The sequence below is a fragment of the Rhyacophila brunnea genome, unplaced genomic scaffold, assembly GCF_057557595.1.
Source record: "Rhyacophila brunnea isolate RB1 unplaced genomic scaffold, BYU_Rbru_1.0 scaffold_9, whole genome shotgun sequence".
Classification (NCBI taxonomy): domain Eukaryota; kingdom Metazoa; phylum Arthropoda; class Insecta; order Trichoptera; family Rhyacophilidae; genus Rhyacophila; species Rhyacophila brunnea.
The window spans coordinates 13,988,908-14,003,727 of NW_028233361.1; the positions used below are offsets into that span (position 1 = coordinate 13,988,908).

A 14,820-nucleotide genomic window follows, 5' to 3' on the forward strand; every position below is an offset into this window, starting at 1 on the left:
GAAGATGATTTTCTAAATCAGAAATCTTCGTGGGCACGCGCATGACAACTCACCAAAGTTTCATTACATTCGGATTAATGGTATAGGAACGCATACGAATAGAAGAAGAAGAAGATGGTTGTACTAATTCAAAAACCTTCGCGGGCAAGGGCACAACACTTGATCAAAATGTCATTGCAATCGGATGTATGGTATAGGAACGCATACGAATAGAAGTAGAAGATGATTTTCTAATTCAGAAATCTTCGTGGGCATGCGCACGACAACTCACCAAAGTTTCATTGAAATCGGATGAATGGTGTAGGTAGGCATTCGAATAGAAGAAGAAGATGATGGTTGTACTAATTCAGAAACCTTTGCAGGCGTGCGCACGACAACTCACCAAAGTTCCGGATGGATCCAAAAAAACGGATGAATGGTATAGGAACGCATACGAATAGAAGAAGAAGAAGAAGGCAGTTGTACTAATTCAAAAACCTTTGCGGGCTTGCGCACAACAACTGGTCAAAATTTAATCGCAATTAGATGAATGGTATAAGAACGCATACGAATAGAAGAAAAAGAAGAAGAAAATGGTTGTATCAATTCAGAAACCTTTGCGGGCGTGAACACAACACTTAGTCAAATTTTCATTGCAATCAGATGAATGGTATAGGAACGCATACGAATAGAAGAAGAAGAAGATGGTTGTACTAATCCAGAACTCTTTGCGGGCGTACTCACAACAACTGGTCAACATTTCATCGCAATCGGACGAATGATATAAGAACGCATACAAATAGAAGAAGATAGAATAGAAGAAAAAGAAAATAGTTGTAACAATTCAGAAACCTTTGCGGCGTGAGCACAACACTTGATCAAAATTTCATTGCAATCGGATGAATGGTATAGGAACGCATACGAATAGAAGATAGAATAGAAGAAGAAGATGGTTGTACTAATTCAGAAACCTTCGCGGGTGTTGACACAATTACTGACGAAAATTTTATTGCAATCGGATGAATGGAATAGAAACGCATACGAATAGAAGAAGAAGAAGAAGAAGAAGATAGTTGTACTAATTCAAAAACCATTGCGGGTGTTACCACAACAACTGACGAAGGTTTCATCGCAATCGGATGAATGGTATAGGGACCATACGAATAAAAGAAGATAGAATGAAGAAGAAGAAGAAGATGATGATTTTTCTAATTTAGAAACCTTTATGGGTGTACATACAACCACTTACCAAAATTTCATTGCAATCGGATGAATGGTATAGGAAGCATACGAATAAAAGAAAATATAATGAAGAAGAAGAAGAAGATGATGATTTTTCTAATTCAGAAACCTTCATGGGTGTGCATGCAACCACTTACCAAAATTTCATTGCAATCGGATGAATGGTATAGGAACGCATACGGGACAGACACACAGACAGACAGACATACAGACAGACAGACATTCATTTTTATATATTAGTATAGCCTATACTCTTCCCGCAAGTGCAAGCAATAAGTTTACAAAGTTTTATTGCAATCGGATGAACGGTATGGCTGCGCATTAAATACGAACAAACAAACACACAAACACACAAACACACAAACACACAAATATTAATTTTTATATATTAGATTAGATATACACTTATATAGATATTCGACGTTAAATGAGATGGTTACATTTAAATTGTACGTAAAACATTTAACCGTGGCACAGTTCGCCGTGAGCTATCTTATCGGAAAGAGATGACCGTATATTATTATCTACTATACGGTCTCTAATTTTATTAGATTCAATATGAACATTAATTCAATTTTCATAGCTGATTTTGGAAAAATTCATGAATTCAAGAATGAAAACCTAATCTAACTCAACATAACCTAACAAATAGTCCAGTATATCGGTTATTTTTAAGATTTATTTGCTGCTGGCTTCCTGTAAAGTGTAAACCAACAAGAACCGTGTTTTATTTAGACATGAATTTTTTCTCAGTATATACGACCAAATGAGATATTGTTTTTGTTATGATATAAAAAGTAACAAGCTGAAAATCTATGTATGTTTTATGTTGATCGGTGTAAACCAGAATAATTTAGGTACATGGTATGTTAAAATGTAGTTATTATAATATATTATAATACTGGGCTATCCTAACTATAGTGTCGATTATTATTATGAAAATGAATAGTGTTTACGATATTTTAAAAATATCTAACTCTGCAACTGCTTATAAATTCACTCGAACTAAATTTATAAGCAGTTAAATTACATTTTTTTTTTGTAAATATGTATTCATAATAATATGTACTGATATATTGAGAAAATAATATGCATATAATATTTACACTTATTATGTTTACAAAATAGGAAAATCTTATGAAAAATAATTAGTTAGTAAATTGATAACCTTATTGTATTGATTGATAGCTTCGTAAACAGATGTTTGCGACGAATACTGGGTGTGCGGTGGGGTATGACTTTAGGAGCAACGAGGAGATAAGAGAACGCACCAAGCCACTTCTAATCACGCTGAAAGTGAAGAGGCGACGTTGGACCTGACTCGGGCACGTGCTGCAGATGCTAGAAGAGAACTTTAACCTGGCTTGACTGTTCTTCAAGCCGACCGGATTCTGGCGACCTGGAAGGCCGCTAAATACAATCTACAGAGTGTATACGGTGGAGCTACGGGATGCTGGTTTGACCTGAGACGAAGCAAGAATACTGGCGAGTGACCATATGCTCCAGTTAAGACGATACATCAGTGAAACGGCAAATAATTTTCAACTATAGGCGCGACGAAATGTTGGACTCGCTGGCATTCGGATACAACGTAGAGCTGGTAACACGTCAATTTGTTTCGTGATGGCGACGGGGGTATTAATTCTTAAATCGTGTAAAGATGACTAAAAACGTTACCCATTTACTTGAAAAAGAAAACATGTCAATGAATATATTATTATTGTCACTAATAGAACAATAAACAGGAAATTAAATGGACGCATTTTGGATTTATATGACAAATTATATTTCGTTTGGCATGCGTCATTTGCACCCGCGACCCGCGCATCGTGTAGTCACGATCTTCTGAGGTATAGCCTTAAGGGGCGGATATAGCCAAAGAAGAAGAAGAAGTGTATTGATAACATACTGGTGTAGTAAACTATTTAACAAGACACGTTATGTATTACTAGAAAGTATTATAGATTAATAATTATTAACATTGGGAAGTCTACCATTTTGACCACCTTTTTTGGATATGTCAGTAATATTGAAATACACCAATAAATCTGTCTAAAAACTCGGAATTCTCGTATTAATCAGCAATTATTATTTATGATTGTTTTGTAAGATATGCGGTTTTTTTAATAAACAAACAGTTACATATTATTTATTATACGAGTATTACCAACATTGAGAATTACATACAGAATTAATAAATCGGAAACAATAATAATAATAATAAAAGAGTAAAACAAAGTAAGTGAGAAAATATGTAAAATTAAACGAAACAAATACACATATAATATATATACCAATAAATTAATAATAAATTTTAAACTATTGATGTACTAACTAGGTTTCCCCAAGTATATAAAATATTTTCTCCAATCCCCTGGATACAAGAGTAGCTTACACAGCGACTGCTTTACCTTTTTGGATTTCTGTACTTATTCGTTGTCTCAGCTAAGTTGAACGGCACTCACCTGTTTTATCAGTCCAAGCAACGACCGATCACAGCCACCGTCTTCAAAGCAGAGTCCCCAGGGTACAAATATCTCGAAACCCAAGCGACAGACGATATAATTTGATGACAGTCGTATTTTTCTGCTAAAATAATATATTTAATTATTACAATAATATAACCGCAAGTATATTATTTTTAAATTATTTATTATTTTATCGAACAAAAAAATCATCGTATTAAAATAATAATAATTACAAGATAAAAATAACTTTTTATATTCAACGTTTTTAAATTTTCTGTTGAATCATATAAACTTGACTTGACTAGCTTAAACTATCAAAAAAATTTTACTTGATAGAAATGATAGTGAAATGTCATTTTGACATTCATATTGATTTCCACAGCAACGCACGCATATATTAATAATTTAGTTGCTAGGACCCCAGACCCTAGCAACCAATAATAGTGGATTGGATTACGGATTTCTTCCGAAATAACTTTTCATACAAAACAGAATTAACTGAAAATGAATTCAATTCTACTTAAAGATGGCTAAAAGTATTTAAAAAATGCATTGGCATCGTGTTCTGATATATTGTAAAAGTTTCAAATGTCTAGCTAGTCGGGAAGTTAGTTAACATCAATTGCTAGATTTGTACTGGATAAACAACTACCGGACAAATAAGAATACGACCTAATAAAAACGTTGTAATTAATAAAGATGAAATATCAATACAGACGAAAGCCTAGATAGAAAACCTGAAAAATTACGATCTCCATGTTGACACGAGACTGATGCACGGTGGTACGGATGGACTGTGTTTAACACTCTTTATTGGATTGTTTTCAAATGCCCCACTCTTTGGCAGGTCGGCGTAGGTAAGCAGTCAGCAGCGTGCACGAGAATTTTCATACCGACGGCAGACGTCGGCCAACCACTACAGAATTCAACAAACTAAAGCCTCCACCTGTCGTGTGTATATTGCAATACTATTATTATTTTATAACGTTGCGACTGAAGCTGCAAAGTCTCAGAAATATCTCGTGTCGAACGATTGACTGATCTCAGTGTTGCGTTAGTAATAACATTGTTTTTGTGGCGTCAGAAGACCATGGAGAAAGAGCATCAGCCCGATTCGATGGCCACCGTGACCATGAAGCCTGACTATCCTCCGTCGGAGATCTACAGCACGTCGGAGCCGCCACCGGTAAATATTTACGCAACCATGCTAAAATAAATAATTAATATTTTAGTTACTACACTCGAAAGCGGACTTGCTACAATCGAGTCGTTTTAGTAATTTTGAAATTGGTAGTGTTTAGAAGGCCATTAAAAGTTTAAAAACAAAACACTTACCTGTTTTGCACTAGTGCAATATTTATTTAAAATCGGAACAGGTCCCGCGTATCAAGTAAAACATACGCGGATGTACAATTAGGCTTGTTTTGATGTATGTAAGTACATATTATAGATGTGTAGCGTACACAATGGAAGCGATGGGTTAATTATATTTGTATGTGAATAGTGAATTCATTTTTATAGAAAGTATACACGCATTCGTATTTCAAACTCGACAACATGACAATTAGTAGCAAGGTAGAATAAATTATTCTATTTGATTACGGCGAAAAAATTAAACATTAACTACAAACACTTTAATATCAATAAAAAGCCTTTTCGTTTTTCAATATGCAAAACATTTGTAAATATATTTAGATGCTTCCGAGATATAGTAGGATCTGGTATCAATCAATTACCACATAATACGTTGACATCTGTGTGGTGACGATTTAAAATATATTATAATATGCACGAGATATCGAAATCATTAATACCAGACTATTTGACTTTCAAAACTTGATGGCATTGTAAACGAAAAAATGTCTACTATCGTAAACTTTAAATATAATAACAGTATTTATTTACTTTTCTAAGATTAAATACGTTTTCCAGTTTTAAACATTGTTGTTATTTATTATTATTTAGTAGTTGTAAACATTAAATACGACCAAGATATACGAATCAACGATTCCCTGTATTATAATATATTATTTTGAATGGTACCAAAGAAATATTGCGAAATGACTGTAGTAGGTATTTCTTTATTTGTTTGGAAATATTCCAACTCTATTGACAGCCTACTTGTCTTGTATCGCTTTACAAAACTGACATTCTCTATTGATTTATGGTGACCATTCGCTAACAATCTGACATTATACGAATCGTTTGATTTAGATATATTTTCTGAGTCTAAATATACTTTTTAATTTGATTTCAAACATTCATAACTCTAACGACAGCTTAAATTGACCCAGATAATGTAAAGAACAAAAATAATAAAAATTTTGATTAGATTCAATAAGACAAAGATGGAAAAATGTGTTTTGAGAGACATTCATAATATTATAATTTTCGCAAACTTTTTATAAGCACACTCGCAACATTTTTCCTTTCGACAATTTAAATTTAAGAACAACGGAATTCAATTTAGGTACCTACTTATATACTCGTATCATTCATTCAACATAACATTTGAATCTGATCTAGGTACCTTTTTACTTGTTTTATGTTAAATGTGTATACGATCGGTTTTCGGATCACTTTCTAGGGAATGGGGAAAATGGGCGCCGCACTGTCGAATGAAATAAATAGACTTCGTTACGATTTTATACATGAAGTATAATAAATTTTTATATACTAATTAGTAATTTTAATTCGTTTTTCTCTAAAAATAATGTTTTTTTTATTGCGGATTGAGAATTATCAAGCCAGAGGCTTTATACAACAATAAAAAACTCTCTTTTTGTTGAAACTTAAACATATGTACAATTAAATCTTTATTTACGTGTGTATATTTAAATTCTTACCAAATATTAAATATTAATATTAAATATACCTATATTATGTCGTCGGCCTATAGTGTCGAGGGTTCCAGGTTCGAATCCTGGGTCTGGCAAGAACACATATTGTTTTTCAATTTGTGTATGAGTCAGAGTATGGACGTAATAGGTTGAGCAAGTGGCTGACATCCATTTCTCGCAAAAAGGCCCATATTATGATCTTATTAGGATCGGACATGGTCAGAATATTATGTATTTTAAAAGAACCTATACTTAATTCACGAACGTCTATTTATTTTCCAATTTACTTCGATTGCGTGGCGCCCAGTTGTACCGGCGCCGAATCGTCTTAGACCCGCTCTCTATACTAACCCTAACCAATGACAACTTGAGCAATATTAATTAGAATATAGTGTATGTAGTTATATTTCAATAATGAGTGAACGGAAAAGTGTATCAATTCGTGTTATCTAGTGTTTAAGTTATAACAATATGTTATATAAATTCGTATCACCAAGCTTTCAGTTTGTATAGAAAGAAGGATTTTAAATAAATTTATTCGTATTAATAGGCATACAAAATTCAATATAGTATAATGTAGGTTTTGTTTTACGTGGCTTCAAGTTCTAAGTGTTTGTTAGGTGAACGAAGGCGGTCGGTAGTCACGAATATTTCTTTACCTTGGTGAAAGTTATGACTGTAATAAAAAAAACAGATTTCCTTTTGTAGGTTCATTACTGTGAGCTGTGACTCTTGGTGCATTTTATGATATTACTAATGATTGGAAGCGCATAGCGTGTAACCTATGACCCACTACCGCAAATAATAAAAACTAGTTTTTTTTAAATATGCCATACTCATTAGAAGACAATAAATTATCGCGATTACAAATATGTACATATACATTATACAAAACAACCAGGGAACTCAGAAATAATATTAACTGAAATACCTAATGGGTTAGGAGTAGCAGGCAACCGATCTCGAGTGTGGGATAAACTTAAACATGTGTCAAGAATACGTTATACGTCGAATACTGACAACTGCTCTCGGTCTATGCATTGACGCTCCGTGACACGTCCGTAATGCGTGGTTCATTGTCGTAGGGCACTAACACATTCAAAATCCTGCGTCAAAATGTAGTGTATTGAATATGGCCTATCGGAATTCTATTTATTAGTCAGTTCTCTGAAAATAATGTCTATGCTTACCTGTAATAAACCAAACAATTTTAATTTTGTTGATAATATGATTGGGTCGGCCAACATTTTATTTATAATTAAACAAAGAATAATCCAGGGTTCAAAACAGTCCGGAACGCACCGGAGCGCCGTTCCGGTTCATAAAATCCCCAAAATTATCGCTCCTTCTCGTGGTAAAATTAATTTGACCATCCGATCTAGATATGCCATTTAACGAAAAATCTATAACACTTATTTTTATAAAATTCACATAAACTTAGATAATTATGTTACTTTTTTATTAGGTTCGTAAAAGTTTCCATTTCGTGCGCTAAAATAGCTTTAATTCCGTGCCATTAAAACAAATAAATTTATCTGTACATTGGATGCTTAGGAGATAAGTAATTTTAGACTTAAAATGCTAATATTTCTCAGAATATTCATGTAATATGATAATATGTCTACACAATTAAACCTTTTCTTAATTGAAGTAGATCACAGTATATATTATAATAAGATATGTAATTAATTCAAAGAATTCAGGATGCTTTCGAAAAAACCATTATATTAAGTATAAAAATAGAGTCATTCAAGTCATGAAAATATTTACCCAATCTTAACAAGTTAGGTAAATATCTAAAATTATGGAAAACAAACCATTTTGACAAACATGTCAACGCCATGTCGAGTTATAAGGCTGTTAATTTAGAGGGAAAATTTATATATATTGTGGTTAAAATAACATCCTGTTCGAATATGTACGTTCCAAAATGGTTGTGTAACCTAACGATACCTACCTATAATTTTAATAACTACTTTTTGAATGTTCATTTTATTTAAAAATTGTCAAATATTGATGGCAGTTAGAACTTCTATAATATGCGCGCCGGATATATTTGATGACCCCTTTCTCTGTATACTTTATAATTCCAAGTAATATTATTTTCTTTTCGAAGAAAGGCTATTTCGAAGAATAATATTGGTCTCAGCTCACTTGCACAACATCACTATTATTTTAACTGATTCATTAATCACACCGTGTAACAGTGGTGTCCATTTTTTTGATTTACACACCATATTAATTTCAGAATAGCATCTTAATAAGTCAGTGGTCTAGTGTTAAATAAAATAGTGCCAGGTTGCAGTTTTTAAACATCCTGATTACACAACCTTCCTCCACTTTTTATAAACCACAATTTTTTAATATTCCGAAGTATACTCACTGCAAATTTCATAAAAGTAATGACAAAAATAATTTATTATCGATGGCCAAAAAAGCGAAGCGAAGGACGCTATCGAGATCAATACATCTTCGTTTAATTGACTAGGAATTGATTTGACTATGTAATTGTTTCTCTCACACTTTAATCTCCAGTTTACTAGTTTTCGATTGTTGCCAAGTTAAAAATAACGGCGACATAAGTATTGTCTTTATTCACGTGATTAAATTAGGGCATAACATATTATTTCTGAGAATTGGAGAGGAGCCGGAGCGCCGCCTCAATACGGCGCACTCCGGTTCCACTAAACAAGAAATATAATAGTAGAGATATTTTTTTGAAAGCTAAGGCTTTTAATTAGGCACTAGCTTTTTGACCGAACTCAATAAGTAGATACATAATGAAAGATTTGTTTATGGAGTAGGTACATTCTATTTACGTTTCATATAATATTATTATTTTTTACTAGAAGAAATGCTGTATTTTAGAGTGAACGGAATAAGTTTAAATTCTCATAGCATATGGCGTCGTCTTCTTCTTTTGGTACTCTCTTCTATCGTAAATCGGTGATCATAATAAAAGTACATCTGAGATTCTAAGGTCAGTCGTGTTAGGCCACCAACGCTTTGGATATTGATCCATTTACGGAGGTTGCTACTTTTCTCTATTCCTTCTGTCTATGATATGACCATATTTTATGCAGCCTTTCTGTGATTTATAGTAGGTAAAAGTTTTTTTGAGTAATTGATGTGTGAAATAAAGTTTACAAAGCTTTTACTCGAATAGCGGACCCCTATTTTGAGGACCCTGCTTGACGAATGTTTTATATTAAAACAATACTGTCAATTTATTTCGCTGATGTTTCAAAATGAATTTTTCTTTATTCCACGAAATAAAACGAGCAATCGAGTGTTGTGGAAATGATAACGACGTGGGCTATAATTTCATTCTGTGCATATATTTCTCACGTACTTACTTATTCAAAACAAACGTGAGAATTAAGAAAAACTTGTTTTGAATTTAAAAACACTCAAGTAGGCACCTAACTAGATGACTTTTTTGTCGCGTCACCACGGGATACACCTATTCGCCTGATGATCGCCACCCTTTATCAATAAAATTTATATATATATATATATATAATATCGACAATATATTAATAATAATATGGCAAGACGCCATTTAGATGTCGAAGTAGTATTTAATTAATACATTTTATGTATGAATATGTATAACAAGATACGTGTAGTAGATTGATAAAATATTATAGATACATAGTATATATATAATACTATAATAAATATTATATTATTTGACCATGTCCGATCCGAATGAGATCACAATATGGGCTTCCACAGGGTGGAGGGTTGAATTAACAGATTTTTGTTTTTACGAGAAATGAATGTTACCCACTTTCTCAACATATTATGTCTATATTTTGACTCCAAACATAAATTGAAAAAACAATACATGGATTTGGCAGAGCCATCGCTCAACAAATCTATTCACTGGTGGATGAATGCCTCTTCAAGCTCATTCTTCTCGGTCCAGTGCGTTGTGTTTAAAATGAAATGCAAACTAATACATATTTAAGACAAAATGCAATATTACTTTAATACTACTAAAAAAAGATTTAAATAAAAACTGAAAATAACATATTTTATGGGTAGATATAGAATGTATATAAAGGCAATAAAACATATATGCGTATAAAGTAAATTTAAACAAATATTTGAAAATGTCAACGTCTCCAGTGAAGCTATTCTATATACAAGGCAGCTATCGACGGTTAAAGGGATAAATATTATCACTATATATCATATTTACGTATTGAGGCAGTTAATTATTACAATAAATCAACCGCCCAAACTGTCAAAACTGTCTACCTCACTCCAAAAGTGAACACAGCCAAGAGAGGGGCTGTTTAAACAAGATGGCACTTATTGACAGTTTAGACTCATTGTAACAATTGTCCGCCTCAATACATACATATGATAAACTACCATCGATAGCCGGTTTGTGTATAGAATAGCTTCGCAGGTAGTGTATTGATGAGTCGTAAAGCTTTTCTAAACGAGTCAAGTGGAAAATTAAAAAAAAAATGCCTCGATTTTTCGTTAGATGTCTTATAATATATGAACACTGTTTGCAACACTTACATACAGCGGCGCTCGTGGTGCAGTGGGGAAGGCACTGGCCTTCCGCCCGAGCGTTCTGGGTTCGATTCCCGGTGAGGACACAATATTTATGTGTTTTTTCAAAGCCTGGGTGTTTGTGATTGTCCAAAATTACTAACAACCACCTTGTACGAAAAAGCAAGGGCACAGTTATTAATAATTCTAAAAAAAAAAAAAAATTCTTACATACATGAATTTTACTTTTGAAGCATATCATGCCATATATTATATTACAAGTATCACGAGTCAAATTTTAAATTGTGGATGTTCATAAAACGCTCTGTTGTAGAAGGGGAATGATTAATCTTTAGACTGTATTATGGCTTAATTTAAAAATGATTCATCAAATTATCTAGATGTGTATTTATATTTTTAACTAAAAATAAAGTTTATGTGTAATTTAGAAGTCGAAACAAATTTGTTTTTACTTTCTACTAATGCAGGTGTTTCGCCATCAAAGTCTTGTGTAAAAATTGGCCAATATTGAATTTAATAGCAGCTAGTATTTTTATTTTTTTTTCTGCTGCATAGAAGTATATAATATATATTTCAAATGTAATACGCCATAGTATTAGAAAAAAAAAAACAATTTTGAATAAACTGAATCAGATTTTATTCCACCGTGCAGCTGGAAGGGAACAACATGTGCAGTCAATTGAAACAATTACGACATCTACTTTTAACATTTTTTCATTTAAAAAATATAAGTAGATAAGTACGTAAAATAAATTTACCCATTTTACTATACAAACCTAGTTAAATAACTATTAAGAAATTGGCCATATAGGTATACACATATTTAGATTTTAGGTCAAAATAGGTGCAGTCAATATTATTAATGAATAGTTTTACAATATGCAAATGCAAGAGAGATTGAAGAAGATTTTGATTATCTATTTGTCATAGTAACTTCTTGGCGGAAATACATGGTAGGATCTTAAATGATATATTTTTATATTTTCCAAAAAATGGAACCGGAAATGCGCATGTGTCATCTGCACAATTCCAATTTTAAAAACATTATTTTGAAGTCGGTGGAAGATGAGCAAAACAAATGAAAATCGCATTACATTCACTTGCATAACGCACTTGAAAAATCGTTAACGATTAAATTAAAAACTTGGAGTATGTATTCGAAGGGTTTAGAAGACATTCCGTCATTTCGATGTTTTTATTAATTATTCATTATTATGAAAATGGTACGTTTTCTATACGTAAAACATTTTCCTTAACAATGGTAAAAAAATACCTAGGTACCAAGTTTATAGGGCGATTTTAGGTACTATTATTCCGTTATTTTGCACGAAGCACGATCCTAGTAATTACGTCATTGTTTTTTTTTATTTAATACATAACATACAAAAAACATAATTCTAAGGTTTTTAAAAAGTGAAATACATAATGACAATTAATTATGTTTATTATTATATTTATTTGTACTATTTAAACAATTTTATTTACCTACTTCAAAATCAGTTTCGTCATTTTTTTTTAAATTGAAAACATCTTTTGGCCAAAACCGGTTTTAGATTAAATAGAATTATTGTATTTTGAAAATGGAACAACAGTTTTTTATTGCTATATAGTTATATAATAGTGTAATGATTATGAAAAGATTCTACCTTTGGAAACAATCAAGATTTTTTCTTATTTTTTTTGCTATCTTTCTGTATAGTTTCACATGAAAATCGATTACTTGCTCTGAAAAATACGCTATCGTTCCACCAAGCTAACCACGAGGCCGTGCTTCGTTTAATTAAGATAAACCATCCAAAATAATCTTAATTTTTATCGATAAAATACAACACTTATTTTAACTAAAGTTTTTTTACAGACAGACATATTGTTTGTGTGGCATTTTACATAATTCTATGGCAATTATGATACCTAAATATTCTCACGGTGGGCATGATAATATTAATACTGTGTACAAAAGTACGATGCAGCACCAACAATCATGTCTGATTCGAGCAAAAAATAATACTGAAAAACTGAAGATTAACGACTTTGAACTGTGTCATGGCCTCTGCCTGCATATATATCCACAATCCAAGTAAAACACAACTCATGCCAAAAGAATTTTAAGATTTTAAAGTACGCCAAAACAGCTATTTTTTCATTGTAATGCTCAAGCAACAATTTATTTGCTGTTTTGTCACAAATAACAGTTTTTTTATGTACATGCTTAATACAATTTACCCTTTTGATTGTTGACAGTTGATTTGACGAGAAGTATTTAAAATATAGCTGAATATAAATAAAATAGCTTCCTAGTGGTTATACGTATATGTTTAATGTTAGGTACATAATACAAGATTTACTTTCGTAGTAATTTATCTAAATAGAGTATAGTTCATAATTCGTAATTTATTGGTTATAATATTAATTACAATAATAAATTATCATATTATATCAAATTGATATTTATTATAAATAACATGCATAGAATAATAATAAAACAGTTGTATATTTTTAATATTATTATCCTCATAATATTAATTATATAATAGTATTGTACCTATATTATAAACTGGTTATCAATAAATGAACAATGCACTTTTTAGTATTCATGATGGCAATAGAATTATTTTGATCACATCGTATGTATAGTACCTGACCTACCTATTGTTTTAATTAAATACATAATTATAAATCATAAAGAATTATAACTGTATTGTTAAATATATTACATTGAATTATATCAATATTTTTCCATATCGAAGTAAATAATATACACAATGGTACTTATATAAATTATGGTGGTAGGTAATTATGTTAAAAATAAAAGAACTCACGTTTAATAAAATTAAAATAAATATTCGTATTATATAGCTACCGAAATAATTTATTAGTCCATACATAATATCTGAGACTAAGTTTATAATTTATTTAGAATTTCTACTTGTTAAAATAATGACATATTTCTTAAATGTATAGTTATTTAAATTATTTTGAAATAGTTACAAAGTATAATATAACACTCATCGACTGATTTGACCTATTGCGATATTATGTACCTTACTTGTTTGACGTGTGCATCTCGATAAGCGGATTAAAAATGAACCAACGAAGTACGATTTAGTTGATTTCACGAGGTTATCTAGTAATTCTAGTTGATGAAATAGTAATATTTTAATGTTGTTAATACAGATAATTGGTTCCATAAAATATAAATACAAGTTTGGAAATTATTATTTTCCTATTTTTTTGCAAGTGATTATCAATTGAGAGATGGACAAATACATTTTAGAATTAATAAATATAGTAACACGTCTTTTTCATTTCCACGATATTAAATAATTACATAATATTATGTGAGTCACTACTTCAATATATATCCACGAAGACTTGATTTCTTGATTAGCATACATATATAATATAAACAATATTAATTCAAAAAGTTAATAATGCAATATCGAATAGATGTTGAATCAGATACATACGTGAATCAAAGATAAAGTTATTAGATTCAAATAAAATTTGATGTTGATGTTATAGCGACCCTCGCTGTCCAATGCAGAAGGCACTGGCTTCTAGTATTGGGAGTTTGAGTTCGATTCACAGTGAGGTCACAATTATTCATCTTAGAGATTTTCTCAAGACTCGATCTTTCTGTAATTGGACTGTACTTACGTTGGCTTAATATTATTAAAATTTACATACAACGAGGTGTCAAAAAGGTTGACACTTCATCCACTCAACAATATAGAACATTATTCTCTTCTTTAGTATAA

General features: G+C 31.4%; 1 protein-coding gene across 2 annotated transcripts in view; it reads left to right on the plus strand.

The window, feature by feature from the left end:
• The first annotated feature begins 4,578 nt into the window (after positions 1-4,578).
• Positions 4,579-14,820, plus strand: part of Msr-110 (DUF3736 domain-containing protein Msr-110) — a 127,011-nt gene continuing 116,769 nt past the window's right edge. For both annotated transcript variants that reach the window (XM_085959901.1, XM_085959903.1), the window contains exon 1: positions 4,579-4,875. In XM_085959901.1, the coding sequence (XP_085816027.1) occupies positions 4,780-4,875 (96 nt within the window). In that variant the 5' untranslated portion in view covers positions 4,579-4,779. The remainder of the gene's footprint in view (positions 4,876-14,820) is intronic.